This window comes from Malurus melanocephalus, unplaced genomic scaffold, assembly GCF_030028575.1.
Source record: "Malurus melanocephalus ecotype Western Australia unplaced genomic scaffold, MMel_1.1 scaffold_849, whole genome shotgun sequence".
NCBI lineage: Eukaryota > Metazoa > Chordata > Aves > Passeriformes > Maluridae > Malurus > Malurus melanocephalus.
The window spans coordinates 50,300-63,446 of NW_026624081.1; the positions used below are offsets into that span (position 1 = coordinate 50,300).

At 40.4% G+C, this 13,147-nt stretch overlaps 1 protein-coding gene across 1 annotated transcript in view; it reads right to left on the reverse strand.

Moving 5' to 3' along the window:
- Nucleotides 1-993: 993 nt before the first annotated feature.
- The window catches only part of VPS37B (VPS37B subunit of ESCRT-I), a 13,381-nt gene continuing 1,227 nt past the window's right edge, over nucleotides 994-13,147 (reverse strand). The window contains exons 2-4 of the mRNA XM_057385641.1: nucleotides 6,308-6,479; nucleotides 5,626-5,708; nucleotides 994-4,529 (exon numbers count right to left, since the gene is read on the reverse strand). Coding sequence (XP_057241624.1) covers nucleotides 4,023-4,529; nucleotides 5,626-5,708; nucleotides 6,308-6,479 — 762 coding nt within the window. The 3' untranslated portion in view covers nucleotides 994-4,022. The remainder of the gene's footprint in view (nucleotides 4,530-5,625; nucleotides 5,709-6,307; nucleotides 6,480-13,147) is intronic.

Below are 13,147 nucleotides of genomic sequence, written 5' to 3' on the forward strand. Positions count from 1 at the left end.
TACAACACWCAAAATCTGCTGTGAGCAAACCCATCCTGTACCAGCTCCATACAAAATGGACTCGCTATATCCACTCAGTAAAAACAGGGCCAACAGATTTACTATGAATAATTAAAGCAATGTTTTTTTCCAATTTCATGTTCTACATCCACCTACAAGTGTGTTTATGTTGCTACAGAAAAAAAAAACCACCATTGGGGTTTAAAATCATTAATATAACTGCACCGTGACTGAATGAAGCCACTAAGGGACAGGTCACCAAGAGATATGCTATTTTATTTAAAATCAGAACACAGTAGATAACAGAAAGACTTCTTATGCAAACAAATCCACTGTCTGTTTCACAACTTGCTTGGCATACAAAATTGCCCCTTATTAGACAGTCCAGGATCACACAGAGGAACTGTTCAGGCACAGGACCACTCTGCCTCCTCTGAACTCCACGTTGCGCCACRTGAGGCTAAAAGAATTGTCTGTTTGAGCTCTGTATCTACGCCATGATTCCAGTTTGAGAGGGCAAAGAAGTCCCAAAGGAGGTCAGGACTGAAGCTGTGGAGGTTGGGGCACTGACTGGGATGGTCACAATGATCAGCCAATGTCCAGGTGCCTCCTGGCATCCACGGAAATTCGTGTCCACGTCACCCCTCCAGGGCCAGTGGTACCAAGTGGACCTGTCTGGATCAGCTGTGCTGGAACAACTGATTCCACCTTCTTAGGGAGACAGCTCTGAGTGCAGTGAAACCCCCCAGGAGTTGGAACTGCTCGGTGCTGACCCCCAATCCAAGCCCAACCACGTACAGCCATGTTAGTCCCAGCTCACAGAACCACGTACGMAAGACTGGCACAAACAATGCCACCCAAAGAGAGCATTTCCAATGCTACCAACACTCTAAAGCCGTGTTACACATTGTATTTAAAGGATTTTTCTCCACTCCAATTGCTTTGGGGAAGTATGTGCTATTTGTAGCAGACATCAAAAATCCTTATTTTATATATATATATATATATATTTTATACTTTTTTGGCAAGCATCGTGAGCCATCCCCCTCTCAAGTCTCAGCTTGCCTATGGCATTTTAATCTCACTATCTTATAAACAGTGCAAATTAGTACAATTCTAAACATCCTAGCCAGAGCAGAATTTACTTATTAGCTATAACAGAACAGGAGAAGCYGTTGAAGAGCAACACGTTGAAAGCACTGACACAGCTCTTGCCCGACTCATCCAGGTTAGTGTTTCCTCAAGTTTGTTGCTGGAAGGATTTGAACAGCTTTCCACAGTCATTTTTCTCCTTTACCCATAAACATCACCAGCAGTCAAGTAAATATTTACAGTTTGTGTGCACACACACACACAAAATTAATGGCAAAACRTTTTCCATGAGCAGCTGGACTTCAGTTATGAGACTGAAATAACTGAAACATCACATTAGTTACATCATCTACGTCCAAACTTATCCATCAGTGAAGGCAACTATAAGCTTACAAATAGCAGATACAGCTGTTTTTTTTCTGAACTATGAGGGTCAGTTTTTTCAAAAAGTCAATGCTCTCAAAGAGCCCTTAAATTAGAGTTAAGCAATGGCCATTCAAATKATAAAAATGCTAATATCCTAGAATTACAATCACAAGTTGTGATCCTAAGGCACATCAGCCACATGCATATGCAATAATGCATTGTTTCGCTTTCAGACAAAAAAATTGCATTAGCTTTGTCTGTATTTAGTGTGCACAAGAGGTTGTTTTTAGATAAAGTATCCCTGAAAGGTCATTGTTATCACAAAAGTTACCAAAAGACAGAAGGTTTAACAAGTAGTAAAAATATTTTTGGACTACTAATACCAATAAAGTCTGATACATAAAATGCAGTGCAAATTCACAATACACTTATCTATCACCTCCATCACTTCTAAGGATTTCCGACCCTCAGAAAAAAAGTTGGCACTTGATAAGTGTAAAATATACCTGGTTGTTTTTATGAAATCTTAGTAAAACTGATTTGAGAGTGTTTTYGAGTTTTTGTGTAGCAGGCTCAAAGTATGAATTTCTGTATTCAGACATCACCCTGGTAGCCCCTACCCAATTTTAATTCTTTCTAGGACACAAACCATTTCTACAGCAGACTTAAGTTTAGCAACCAGATACAACAGCTGCCATCCAAATACCGGCACTAACAGCACAGCAAAGTTACTTTGAAACGAGTCATAATTAACCATGCTTATACAAAGCTTCAGTGAGAAAATAATGCCAAGAAAAGATATCACACTATTTAAAAAAAAAAAACAAAAAACAAACCACATCCTGTACCATCACTAGATTACAGAAAAAACACACTTTGCAAACAAATCCAATGCACATTGCTTCACAAAATCCCCCATCTATAAAAACTTGCCAGACTTACACTGGGGAATTGGTTCAGATGCCAGTAACACTGACCAACCTTCTGCCCTTTGTCTTCAGAAGGCAAAACAAACCAAATGACCATATTTTCAGAATTGAGAGCTTCCTGTTATGAGCTTAATTTCAGATTAGTATTTGCTAACCACCACACTCCGGAAGAAATGATTAAGGGACAATCCAGGTCTTACATAAAGGAAAAAAAACGCAGATCTTCTATTCAGACTGATGTTGTTTGCAGTACAAACTTCCAAACAATGTAGTGCATTCCAGGACAATGATACCAAAATGCTCTGAAATAACCAGGGGCTTTGACAGATTCTGGACTGATTGATAACAAATTCACAGACACATTCTGTGTGAACAAGTGTTAAAATTTGCCTCCCCCAGTGCTGGATTAAAATACCAGCAAGTGTCTGCACCTTAGGCTTCAAGAGTCATATCGAGAGTGAAATCTGAGCTGCCCTAAAAAGCCTCTCCTATCCAGTGGCATAAGTCAAGAACGGATTCTGTAAGATGCAAACAGCCACCATGGATTATGAAAGGCTTTTCTTTTTTGCTTATTTGCAGAGAAACATTAACTGCAAGTTCCAGATAGATACACATGCTCAAAACTGCAGAACGAAAGGAAATGGGAGAGGTAAAAATAGTTCTGCCAAGTGAGAGACAGAGTTAAGGGATAAAATGAAGTTGTGGAAATTCAAGTGGGCAATTACACGTGAAAATCCAGTATTTGATTAAGAAAATACCCTGCCTAGATTCCTGGAATCACATGATATCAAAAGCTAAGCACCTGTTTTAAAAAAAAATTCTGTATCCAAGGTGTGGAAAAGGAGAAAAAAAACCAAACCGTTAGAAAGAGTCTTAACAGGCAAGGAAATAAAACTGCCTGGTAAAGTGTCTATAAAACTCTAAACTGGCTCTACAAACAGTTTAGTTTCATTTCAAGAGACCAGGACTTTGAGGGTATCAAGCTATTTAGGAGTGGGAGTAGTGCCTACTTTGATTACACAATGTCTAAGGTAACAACTGAAATGCAGAAATGAAACTCTTGTCATCTTCTCTAAAACCCACTCAAGGTGTTCTGATAGGAGTTTCAGCTCAGTGAGCTCTGAAAACGTTGTGCACCTGGCCCTGGCTGCAAAAGGATGCTGAGGGAGGTCCTGTGCACACCCCTTTCCCAGCAGCCAGATATGGTTGTTACCATCCCAACACTGTCACGGACACAGAATTCCTTAGAGGGACAAACAGCTCCTCGTGTGCCACACATACATCCAGCTGCAATGGGAATACATCACAACAGAGGAGGATGCTGATTTACCCTCACTAAGGAATTCAGAGCATGACCTAGCTTGTGATGTCAGGAAATCCATTGTGAGTGGCTTCCCAATGTGATGGATTTACAAAATTTAGACCTTATAACCTTCCTAGGAAAACCTTGTCACCACTGACCTCTGAAAACAAACATCATCACATTTAGCAAAGCAATTGCAAACCTCTGTGCCACAGCTCGGCCTTTGTACTCCATTGTGCAAAGAACAGAGGCTTCCCATTGCCTACAGCAAGTCTCTGATGGGGGAAAAGGAAATATAAGCACCAATACGTAAGTCAGGCGCACCAAAATATTTACTGGAGGATAAAGCCAGGATGTGGCGGAAGGCGAGGTGGTCTTTGGGGCAGAGCTGGAGGATAGGGTGGTACACACTGAGTGGGGTATCCTGGCTGCTGTGGCATTTGACTCGTGGGCTGAGCTCCTCCTGGCCGAGGYGGGAGAGGAGGGTACGGAGCACCTGGATAAGAAAGAGCTGGTCCTGAACTCATGGCTGCGGTGAAGGGAGTGGGGAAGCGTCCTGCTGGGCCCGAAGGAGGTGGGGGAGGTGGGATTCKCCGGGGCACCACCGAGGGAGGAGTGTTTGCATCCGCCTTGTAGGGATCTGCAGGGGCTGCTGGGGGCTCGGGGGCCCTGGGCTGTGCCTGTGGCTGAACCTGAGGAAGTCTCTGTCCCTTCAGCACCATTTCCTGCAGCTTCTCGATCTTCACCCGGCGCAGGTGAGCCAGTTTCCGCTTGCTCTGGTACTCGTCAATGAAGGAATCCAGAGGTATTTCACCATCAAGGAATTTTTCTGCCATATTCTGTCAAATACAGAACATTCTCTTAGGAAACAGCCTACTGCAACAGAATCTAAATGGCTCACATCCTAAAAATAGCATCGTTTTGCCTGTGATTTTCCAGCTGGCATATGGAAGATGACTGGCATACTGAAGAATTCTGAGCAGAACTTTGAGTTAGYTATTACTCAGATGCACTGAGAGTTAAATATCACTTTTGCATAAATTTATACTGAAGTAACAGCAGCAAAAACATCTGAATCTCRCTCTGAGCATTCCTCTGATCACCAGAGATGGAACGAACCAAATCCAGCAGCTTCCCAGATTGCCAGCTAAGCTGAATTACAGCTCAGTGCTGCTTCAATGCCAACAGAAACACTGGGAACTCTCTAAGACTCAGTACAGAGATTATTGCTAAGTCAGGTTTAATACTCAGCCTTACTTGTGGCTTTGGGTAAATGATGGTTAGTAATTGGGAGGTGAACAAACATATAATCACAAAATTTAGCTTGTCCTGGGAATGTCTTTTTATKATCATGACTCAAGGCTAATAAGCAAATTTTTTTTTCCTGATTAATTACAGAAAATGCCTGCATGCAAATCAGCAAACAAAACCAAACATTCCCATTATTCTAAAGTCAGACCATCCTTCAAGCACTTGTGTCACAGCAAGTGGTGACCACTGGCACCAGCACAGACACACTGAAATCACATTGGAATTYTCACCAGAAATGCTGAAGGAAGAAYAGCACAGGTAGTTTTTTATTAGGYTAYCAACTGACATTTATAATGAATACATATACCAGGCAAACACCATTAAAAAAAGATTCCACATTCGTATTCTGCCAAGTTTGAAGGCAAAGCCAAGGAACTAAGAGGGGTGGCCTTCCTTTTGTAAAAAGGAGAACTTTTTCTCTTAAACATCAAAGATGTTAAGAGTAAAAAATTACTCAGATAAAAAAACCAAAACTGTTAGAATCAAATAGCTGTTCAAAGATGAGACGATATTCTTAAAAACACTCCTTAATCTGTCACATGTTCAACTCTGCACTGCAGCCCTGGACACTGGAAGGTTCTGGAAGTGGGTAGAAGTGGCAGAATTGGAGTGTTCTGTCATTACCTCAGTGTCTTCCTCAATCTTCGCCCCCTCGGTCTGCAGCARGGCCAGCAGGGTCTCCAGGGAAGCATTACTGGATTGTCTGTCTGTAATGGCACAGGAAGAACAGAAAATGACAGCTGGCTCTCAGTGACTTCAAACTACACAACAACCTCTAAGGAACATTCAGACAACCAGAAGACTCTGCAGCTCTAGACAGGGTGATGCACAGTAAGAAATATATTAAGAAGTTTAGGAATATTGTCAGAGTGATAAGAGCTGAAATTTAATTCCAATTATATATATATAATATTGAAAGCCAAAGCACTTCAGCAAGTGCAGTATCAGATGTACTATACTATTCAGYAGGAAAGTTAAATGCAATATTCCATTTGATTTATAGTCACTGAAAWTTCAAAGTGTTTTGCTTTTTGGCAAGGCAAATGAAGTTGATAATCTAGAGAAGAGTAGGTCAAGAACAGGAAGGTAACTGGAGGAATCCACAGTGTCTGTTACTAGATATAACAGGCACTTAATAAATCATCAGAAGTGTGATCTATTTCAGCACTACATGAGAATGACATTTCACTTTGTACCCTAATTCACACAGCTAAAAATGAAACACCAAAAACCAAACAACAAACAGGCGACAGATTTACATTCGCTTAGAAAACAATAAATCATAATTGTCAACAGCCAGTGTTACCTAGTTTTGTTTTCTTTATCTGGTATGCTTCAAAAAGAACTTGCAGCTCTTGGTATTTCTCAGTCAAATTTGATTTCAAAGACTCCAACTTTGGCTGGTACAGGAGATTTCCTTCTGCCAGACTGCGGTTGCTGGCGAGAGTCATGTCCTTGCTGTGCTGAACATTTTGGGCCTGGATATAAAAAAATAAAATTAAAAGTTGTGTGGAATAATGTAAAATTATTAAGCAAGACAATATGAGGATTTGAAAACTTTCAAATAAACAACACAAGTAAACTCTGTGTAAAAATTAGTGCTGTGGCATCAGACCTGCAATGATGAACACTGACAGATAAAGCAACAGCTCTTGAAAAAATCTGAATTCCAGCAGTGAGATACAATGAGTGCAGAAGAATGTCATCCCTTATCTTGTTAACATGTAAAAAATAAGGACTGCATCGTGACTGTTTCTTCTCCAGAATATTCTTCCCCAACTGTGTTAAACCAATCCTGGATTAATGCCAAAAGCTTCCTTTTTATTCATTTAATCCTTCTGCTTAGCATTTCCTAGCCTAAAGAAGAAGTGACAATTCTCACAAACCCAAGATTCTGCCAGATTCCAGTTTGCTCACACTCACACATGCACATGACTTTACCAAGAGAGCCTTGGGAGCTTTGGGAGAGCCGAGTGTTTGGAGAAGTCTGCCCTGGGTGTCACATTAGATTCATTAAAATATTCAGACATCAAAAGGGGAAAAAAAAACCCAAACCGAACAACCAAGGGATCTRATTTCAGATTGTCAGTCTGAATCAACAAGTTGAATAGTCTCCCCATGGCACTAATTCCATTGAGCTGCCTTGAAAATCAACAGAAGTTTGGTACATTTTGGTGACCTCCCCCATCCATATGCTCCTTCTAGTCCAGGTTATSCCTTTCAGCAGTAACTGATCCTATTTACAGATCACTGCCCTACAGTCTGTGCAAACAGAAGCACAGGCCTTCCTCCTTCCACACTCATGGGTGGACACAAAGCCACACCTCATGAACAGGAAAAGAGGAAACCCAAATGAGCTGGTTTAAAGCCTTGGAAAAGGTCAAAATGYAGGTGTTCTTCCAAGCATAGCAACTATCTTTCAGAGCAATTACTTCCTTTTGGAATATTTATATGCTACTTAAATTTGCTRAATTCAAAATTTGCTCTGGTCTTCAAATACCAAAGTTTTACTCTCACCGTGTTCTTGCCGAGCAACTTAAACCACCACCAACCAAGGATAATGCAGAGTCCTAAATTCTACATCAATCCAAATTCTACTCCAAATTATGAAARTCGGAAATTATACTTTCAATATTGTTTTGTCTTCTCAAGGTTCTCATACAAAGCCTAAATAAGCATCCAGCCCTATGCTTGTGTTCAATATGGATCCTTTCCAAGAATAAAAACAAAATCCTCTTCTTAGCTTTGAATCTAATGCAAAATAATTTAAATTAAACTGGTTTCCATTTGTTTATTCTCATATGACCCGATCCTGTTAGGACTGTTGCTTTCAAAAAGCTGAAGTCCCCCTATTTTACATTTTTAAAAAACTATTATGAAGGGTACTAAAACACACAGGATTTAACAGCTTAATTACTGGCATTCAACCTCTTACTAACCCCCTGCCATCACCACAAGCCTCGTTACTCACTGGCTCATGAACTGGCAGCCAAGGAAGATTGAGTGCAAAAAGACTGATGACTTCTGGTGCCTCTTTCACCATTTTAATGAGCTCACTACTTCCTTCCAGCAAATTCAGTATTTTCACTGCTTGGGAGGCTGACACTCTCRTTTCAAAGCAGGTGCACAGTCAGTCAGGGAAGACCAGTTTAATGAGAGAACTTTGATCTCTCTTTTAGGACAAAGAAGATGTACATTTACTCAGGTCAGAAAAAAAAAGCCAGGACACAAACCTATAGAACTTTCAAGAGCATTAATCACAAGAAAAGGAAGCTTTTACTAAAACAATATATAGTGAAAAGGAGAAGGCAGAACTCCAGGTAAACAGAGTAAGAAAAGGCTTCCTCAAGTCAGATGAGACTTTTGTGATGTCCCAGCCTCAAGTGTCAGAATATCTCTCAACAGGACCAGACAGGAGGAAGAAGCACATTCCTAACCTTTTATAATGATTTGCTGAATAACTTCACTTTTAAATAATTTCAAATGTGTGAAGATGAATAATTATCACTATGAGATGATGTATATCTSACTTGTAAAAATTAGAAAAACATGACTAATATGACCAGCCTACATCTAAGGGAGAGTGACATCCTTCCCTTTGCATCTGGCATCTAATAATTATGGACTAGACTAAACTTTAGCAAAAGTCTTAAAAATACTCGTCTTAAACTGAGAAAATTAAAGTGTTTGTAATTGCACTTTAAGTTACAGTGCTTGAAATTACACAGGACYTAATGACTAAACTTTTTCCATCTTAGAGCACCTCTGAGAAGGCCATACTTTTTCTACAGTTAAACAAAACCCATAATTGGCATTTATTGATGAATTAAAATGTCACTCCTGAAATCTTCACTGCAGCATTAATCTGTGTCAAATTTCTTTTAACAATGCACACTTGGAGAGACAAAAAACTTGAATCTTACCCAAAAACCATGAGTAGAACCAGTTCCTCAAATACAAAGCAAACTTAGGAATGATGTTTAATGAAACTTAAGGAGGAGCTGGTGAACACCCATCCACCTGCTCAGGACATTGAAATATCTCACATAACCGAAAGAATTTTGAAGCCTGTGAATTCTATTTCACACAAACACAACAGATCTAATCCCAAAGCAATGCAACTTGAACACTGTCATGATTTACAAACCAGAATAATCTCTGTCACTGATGTTAAGGTCTGTGTAAGAAWCTTTACAGCAACTGTTCCACTGCACTTGGAAGTTAAGTCGAGGAATCAGAAAGCAAACACTACAGTTTGCCTACAGAGCACTGTAGAAAAGCTTTCAAAAATGATGACTAATTTAAAATAAATAAAAAAAAAMCAGCTGCAAACTCATCCAAGGGTCAAAGCCACAGTACAGCATGAGCAGTCTATTAAGATTATCAAGGCACCACAAAGCATGCTTTCAGCATCCATTCACAKCTTTCCACAAGCCCAAGACAAAAGCTGAGGAAGGAATAAATCCAACAAAAGGTATTTTGTTGTCACATGGGCCATGTGACAAAAAYGTGCATTAGCAGGGAACTGCTCCTGTACTGGTGGTTCACCTGCCCACTGGAATGCAGGGGAAAAAGTTATTTAGAGAGATAAGTCAGGAGCATGGGATTCCAGCAGAATTCCTAACAAGACTCTTGAGGCCATGAGCATTTCAACAGACAGGAAATATTGATCTGAAAGCAGATGAAAATACCAGTTACAATCACACGACACAATGAGACAACACAATGTAAGGGAGAACATATGTATTTTTTTTTGGTTTTTTTTTTACTGCTAAGTTCTCCCTATGAATTCTGAATGGGACAAATGGGGCAACATAACTGAGCTGCTTATRAGGAGATTTTCGTAGCACAAGGATTGCTCACTACTGAGCAGACCACTCAATTCCAAACTGTGCTGCAAGAAAATGAAGCCATGGAAACATGGAGGTTAYTAAAAACAAAAATCATGGTTTACGCAGTGCTTCAAAACTTAAGCTGCTTAAAAAAACTAATTTCTTTAACAGTCATAATTTGAATAATTTTACTCAAGSATTCATTTAATGAGCATTTCCAAGAGCAGGCAGCAGCAACTGCTTTGGGAATTTAAAGTCTACTACTTTTATGAACAGCAGCTTTGTTTCATCCCACTTTTAAAAAAGGAGAAAAAAAACGCTGGATAAAATTAAACCAGAACTAGTACCAGCTTAGCAACATTCATTCYATAAATATTGATCCCTTACTCCAAAATAATGGTTGACAGCAAGAGTTATTTGTGTAAAACGTCTCTGAGAWGCATCACTCCGGTTCATCCCAAAGYACATTCCCARAGGAATTGCCTCCTGAGAAACRGAGCAATCCCAACTACCCACAAAGTCCACCAAGAGCTGCTATAATTATAAGCTTGCTCTGGCCAGCACCACGGTGAGGAGTCTCTTGGTACCTTCGAGAAAAAGTCTCTTAAGGAGCTATAAATAAAAAGCAGCTTTGTGTGGCACAGTTTTAATTGCTTTATACATAGGACACATCCATGATAGTTTTGGATTTCTCCAGYTTTTGCCATTCCCACATTCTCTTTCACTGGCACATACTTGTAAATTAAGAATAAAATATGCAGCCACATTGTGGAAGTAAAAAGATGCACGTTTGGAGTGTCAAATTAACCCCTGAAACAGGAGCTAACAGGTGCAGAGTAGGAGAAGAGACTTCTTTGACAGAAGATTTAGGAGTCCTTTTCATCAAGGACTGGTGAATAATAATACACCCCYTAACAACATCTGTTCTGCAATAAATATTAAAACATACTGCAAAGTAATTAGATTGGCTAAATTTAGCTCTTCTGATTACTTAAAAATGACAAAATAAAGCTCAGAGGGTAAGTTGTAGTTCCTAAACATTTACTGCAGAGGCAAGACACACAGCATTGCAATTTGCACTCATAAGACACAGACAGGTTACTCATTTGATGCTCAACTGGAAGAGAAAACTCTGTAGTTGTCACCAAGTCTAATTTCTAACTTTGCAACTAAATTTCATGTTTGGCCAACAAGAACATGACCACTTGCACAGTGTGGTTTTAGGACAGGAGTAGGAATCCAAGAAATCTGGGCATGAATGCACATAGTTTAACTTGGACTTTCTGCCCTGCATGATCATTTCAAACAGCTTTTGAGAAAAGGACTATGCTCAAAAAATTCCTTTTGTGCTTGCCAGTGTACTCTGAAATGCTGGAATGAGAGGAAGGCAATACATTTCTGACTTCTTGATTTCACATAATTAAGGTATTGAAAAGCAAATAATTTTTGSCCATGGAACCTTAGCAGTCAGCAACACAATACTGCATTTTTATAGAAGCGACGCTCCAGGAGATAAAAAAGAAAATTCATTTTCACAGAGAAATTCRCCAGTGTCAGGTCACAAATTCTCTCATCTGTGCTTTTTGGAGTTACAACACCGAGACCGACTTTTATAAACAAAGTACTTTTATGACCCTGCCATGGTAGGGGATTTGGAACTAAAAGAYCTTTCAGGTCCCTTCCAAACCCAAMCCACCCTGTGATTCTCTATCTCACGAAGATGAATGCTATACATGTGCTACAGAGAACGACCTGAAAAGATTATAAAAAAACCCTCCTCAGTTTTAAAAGACTGCGAGTACCAGACAAGGAGCTTCCTTCCTCCTTCTTGCAGACAAGATGTTCRTTGTTCAAACCCTGCAAGCCCAGAGGCTGCAAACCCAAGCCCAGAGACAGGAAAAGCAGCAGCTCAGCTCTGATGCCACAGTGTCACACCTGGGGACACACGTGCAGGACATTCTGCAAACACATCACCCTGTGGGCACACATAGATACAGATATGCACCCCCACAGCACTGACAAAATCCTGCTCAAATGCCACACAGAAATACATTCCCTGTAAGGCTGGAAGTGCCTATTTTTAGCTGTTAGCAAGAAAGCCAAATGGTTTTTCCAAATCCTCCTCCTTTGTGAACAAAACATTGGGGTTTGAGCTGGGTTTCCCTTGCAACAAGGAGAACAAAGGGTTTTTTCAATTATGGAATAATCAGCCTTAATCAACTCTGCCACTGAAATTACAAGTGACCTCAGAGAAGTGASTCGGGAATCATGATTTAATTGGCATGTCACAGAAAAATTAGGAATTTAAGGATTTTGGAATAACCCTACAACCTAGATCCATATGGACGGACAGCCAAGCAGCAGTGAAGTCACCTTGGTCCTTTTTAATGTTCAGGATTTCCCTCTCTTCCTGCCACACACTTCCCAGTGAAAACTCAGGTCTCAGCAGCCTAAGCTCAAGCAGTAAACAATTCAGCGAAGGCAAAAACAGAATGAGGAAGAAATATTCAAGCATGGCCAACTCCTTCCAAGATGGGTAAACACATTTCCAGCTGAACAGACTCCAGTAAAAGCCTCCACATCCAATAAAAGAGGATTATACCACACAGAAGCACAGCCGTGTTTCCACACAGCCCGAGCACCTTCAAACCTGGCCACACTTTCCAAACACCACAAAATATTCCCTCGGGCCCGGAGAAYTTTCCTCTACAATTTAAAAGCCAACGAAAGAGGAAAACCTGGGGGTCAAATTGAGAATACGGGCTGGTTGTGCAGTGAGGGAGGATCTTTTCTACTGAGGTCATGAGGCTTTCTGTCACTTCTGACCYGCAATCTTAAGTCCATACTGACAAATAAATAATAACAAAGAGCCCAATGAGCCAGGCCTTGTGCTCATGTCCCTTGACAGAGRTCACACTGGAACCAGTAGTGCTGCACTCGCTTCTCATCTTTACAAAGTTAAGCCCATTATAACTCGTTGACTTTCCTTAAATAGTTTTTTATACAGCAGGGTGCTCCTGCYCCCAGCAAACCACGGGGCCTCTGAGAGCTCTGCCTGCTCTACTTTCCGCAGCACTGCCTGTTTCTTCCGAGTTCTCAAAAATATAAGCTCGCACGAAAAGTTATTATGCCTGCCCCACTCTCAGAAATCTAYTGGCACAAAGTTCAAAATCCAAACTGTTGCATAATACAGCAAATAAATTTCCCAGGACACCTCATCAACTCAGACTCAGCCTTCAATGGCCTTGCCATGTATAAGGCTGATAATTTGGCTCGAGGTGATCCAGAACAATTTTCTCAGAAGCGCCAAAAGG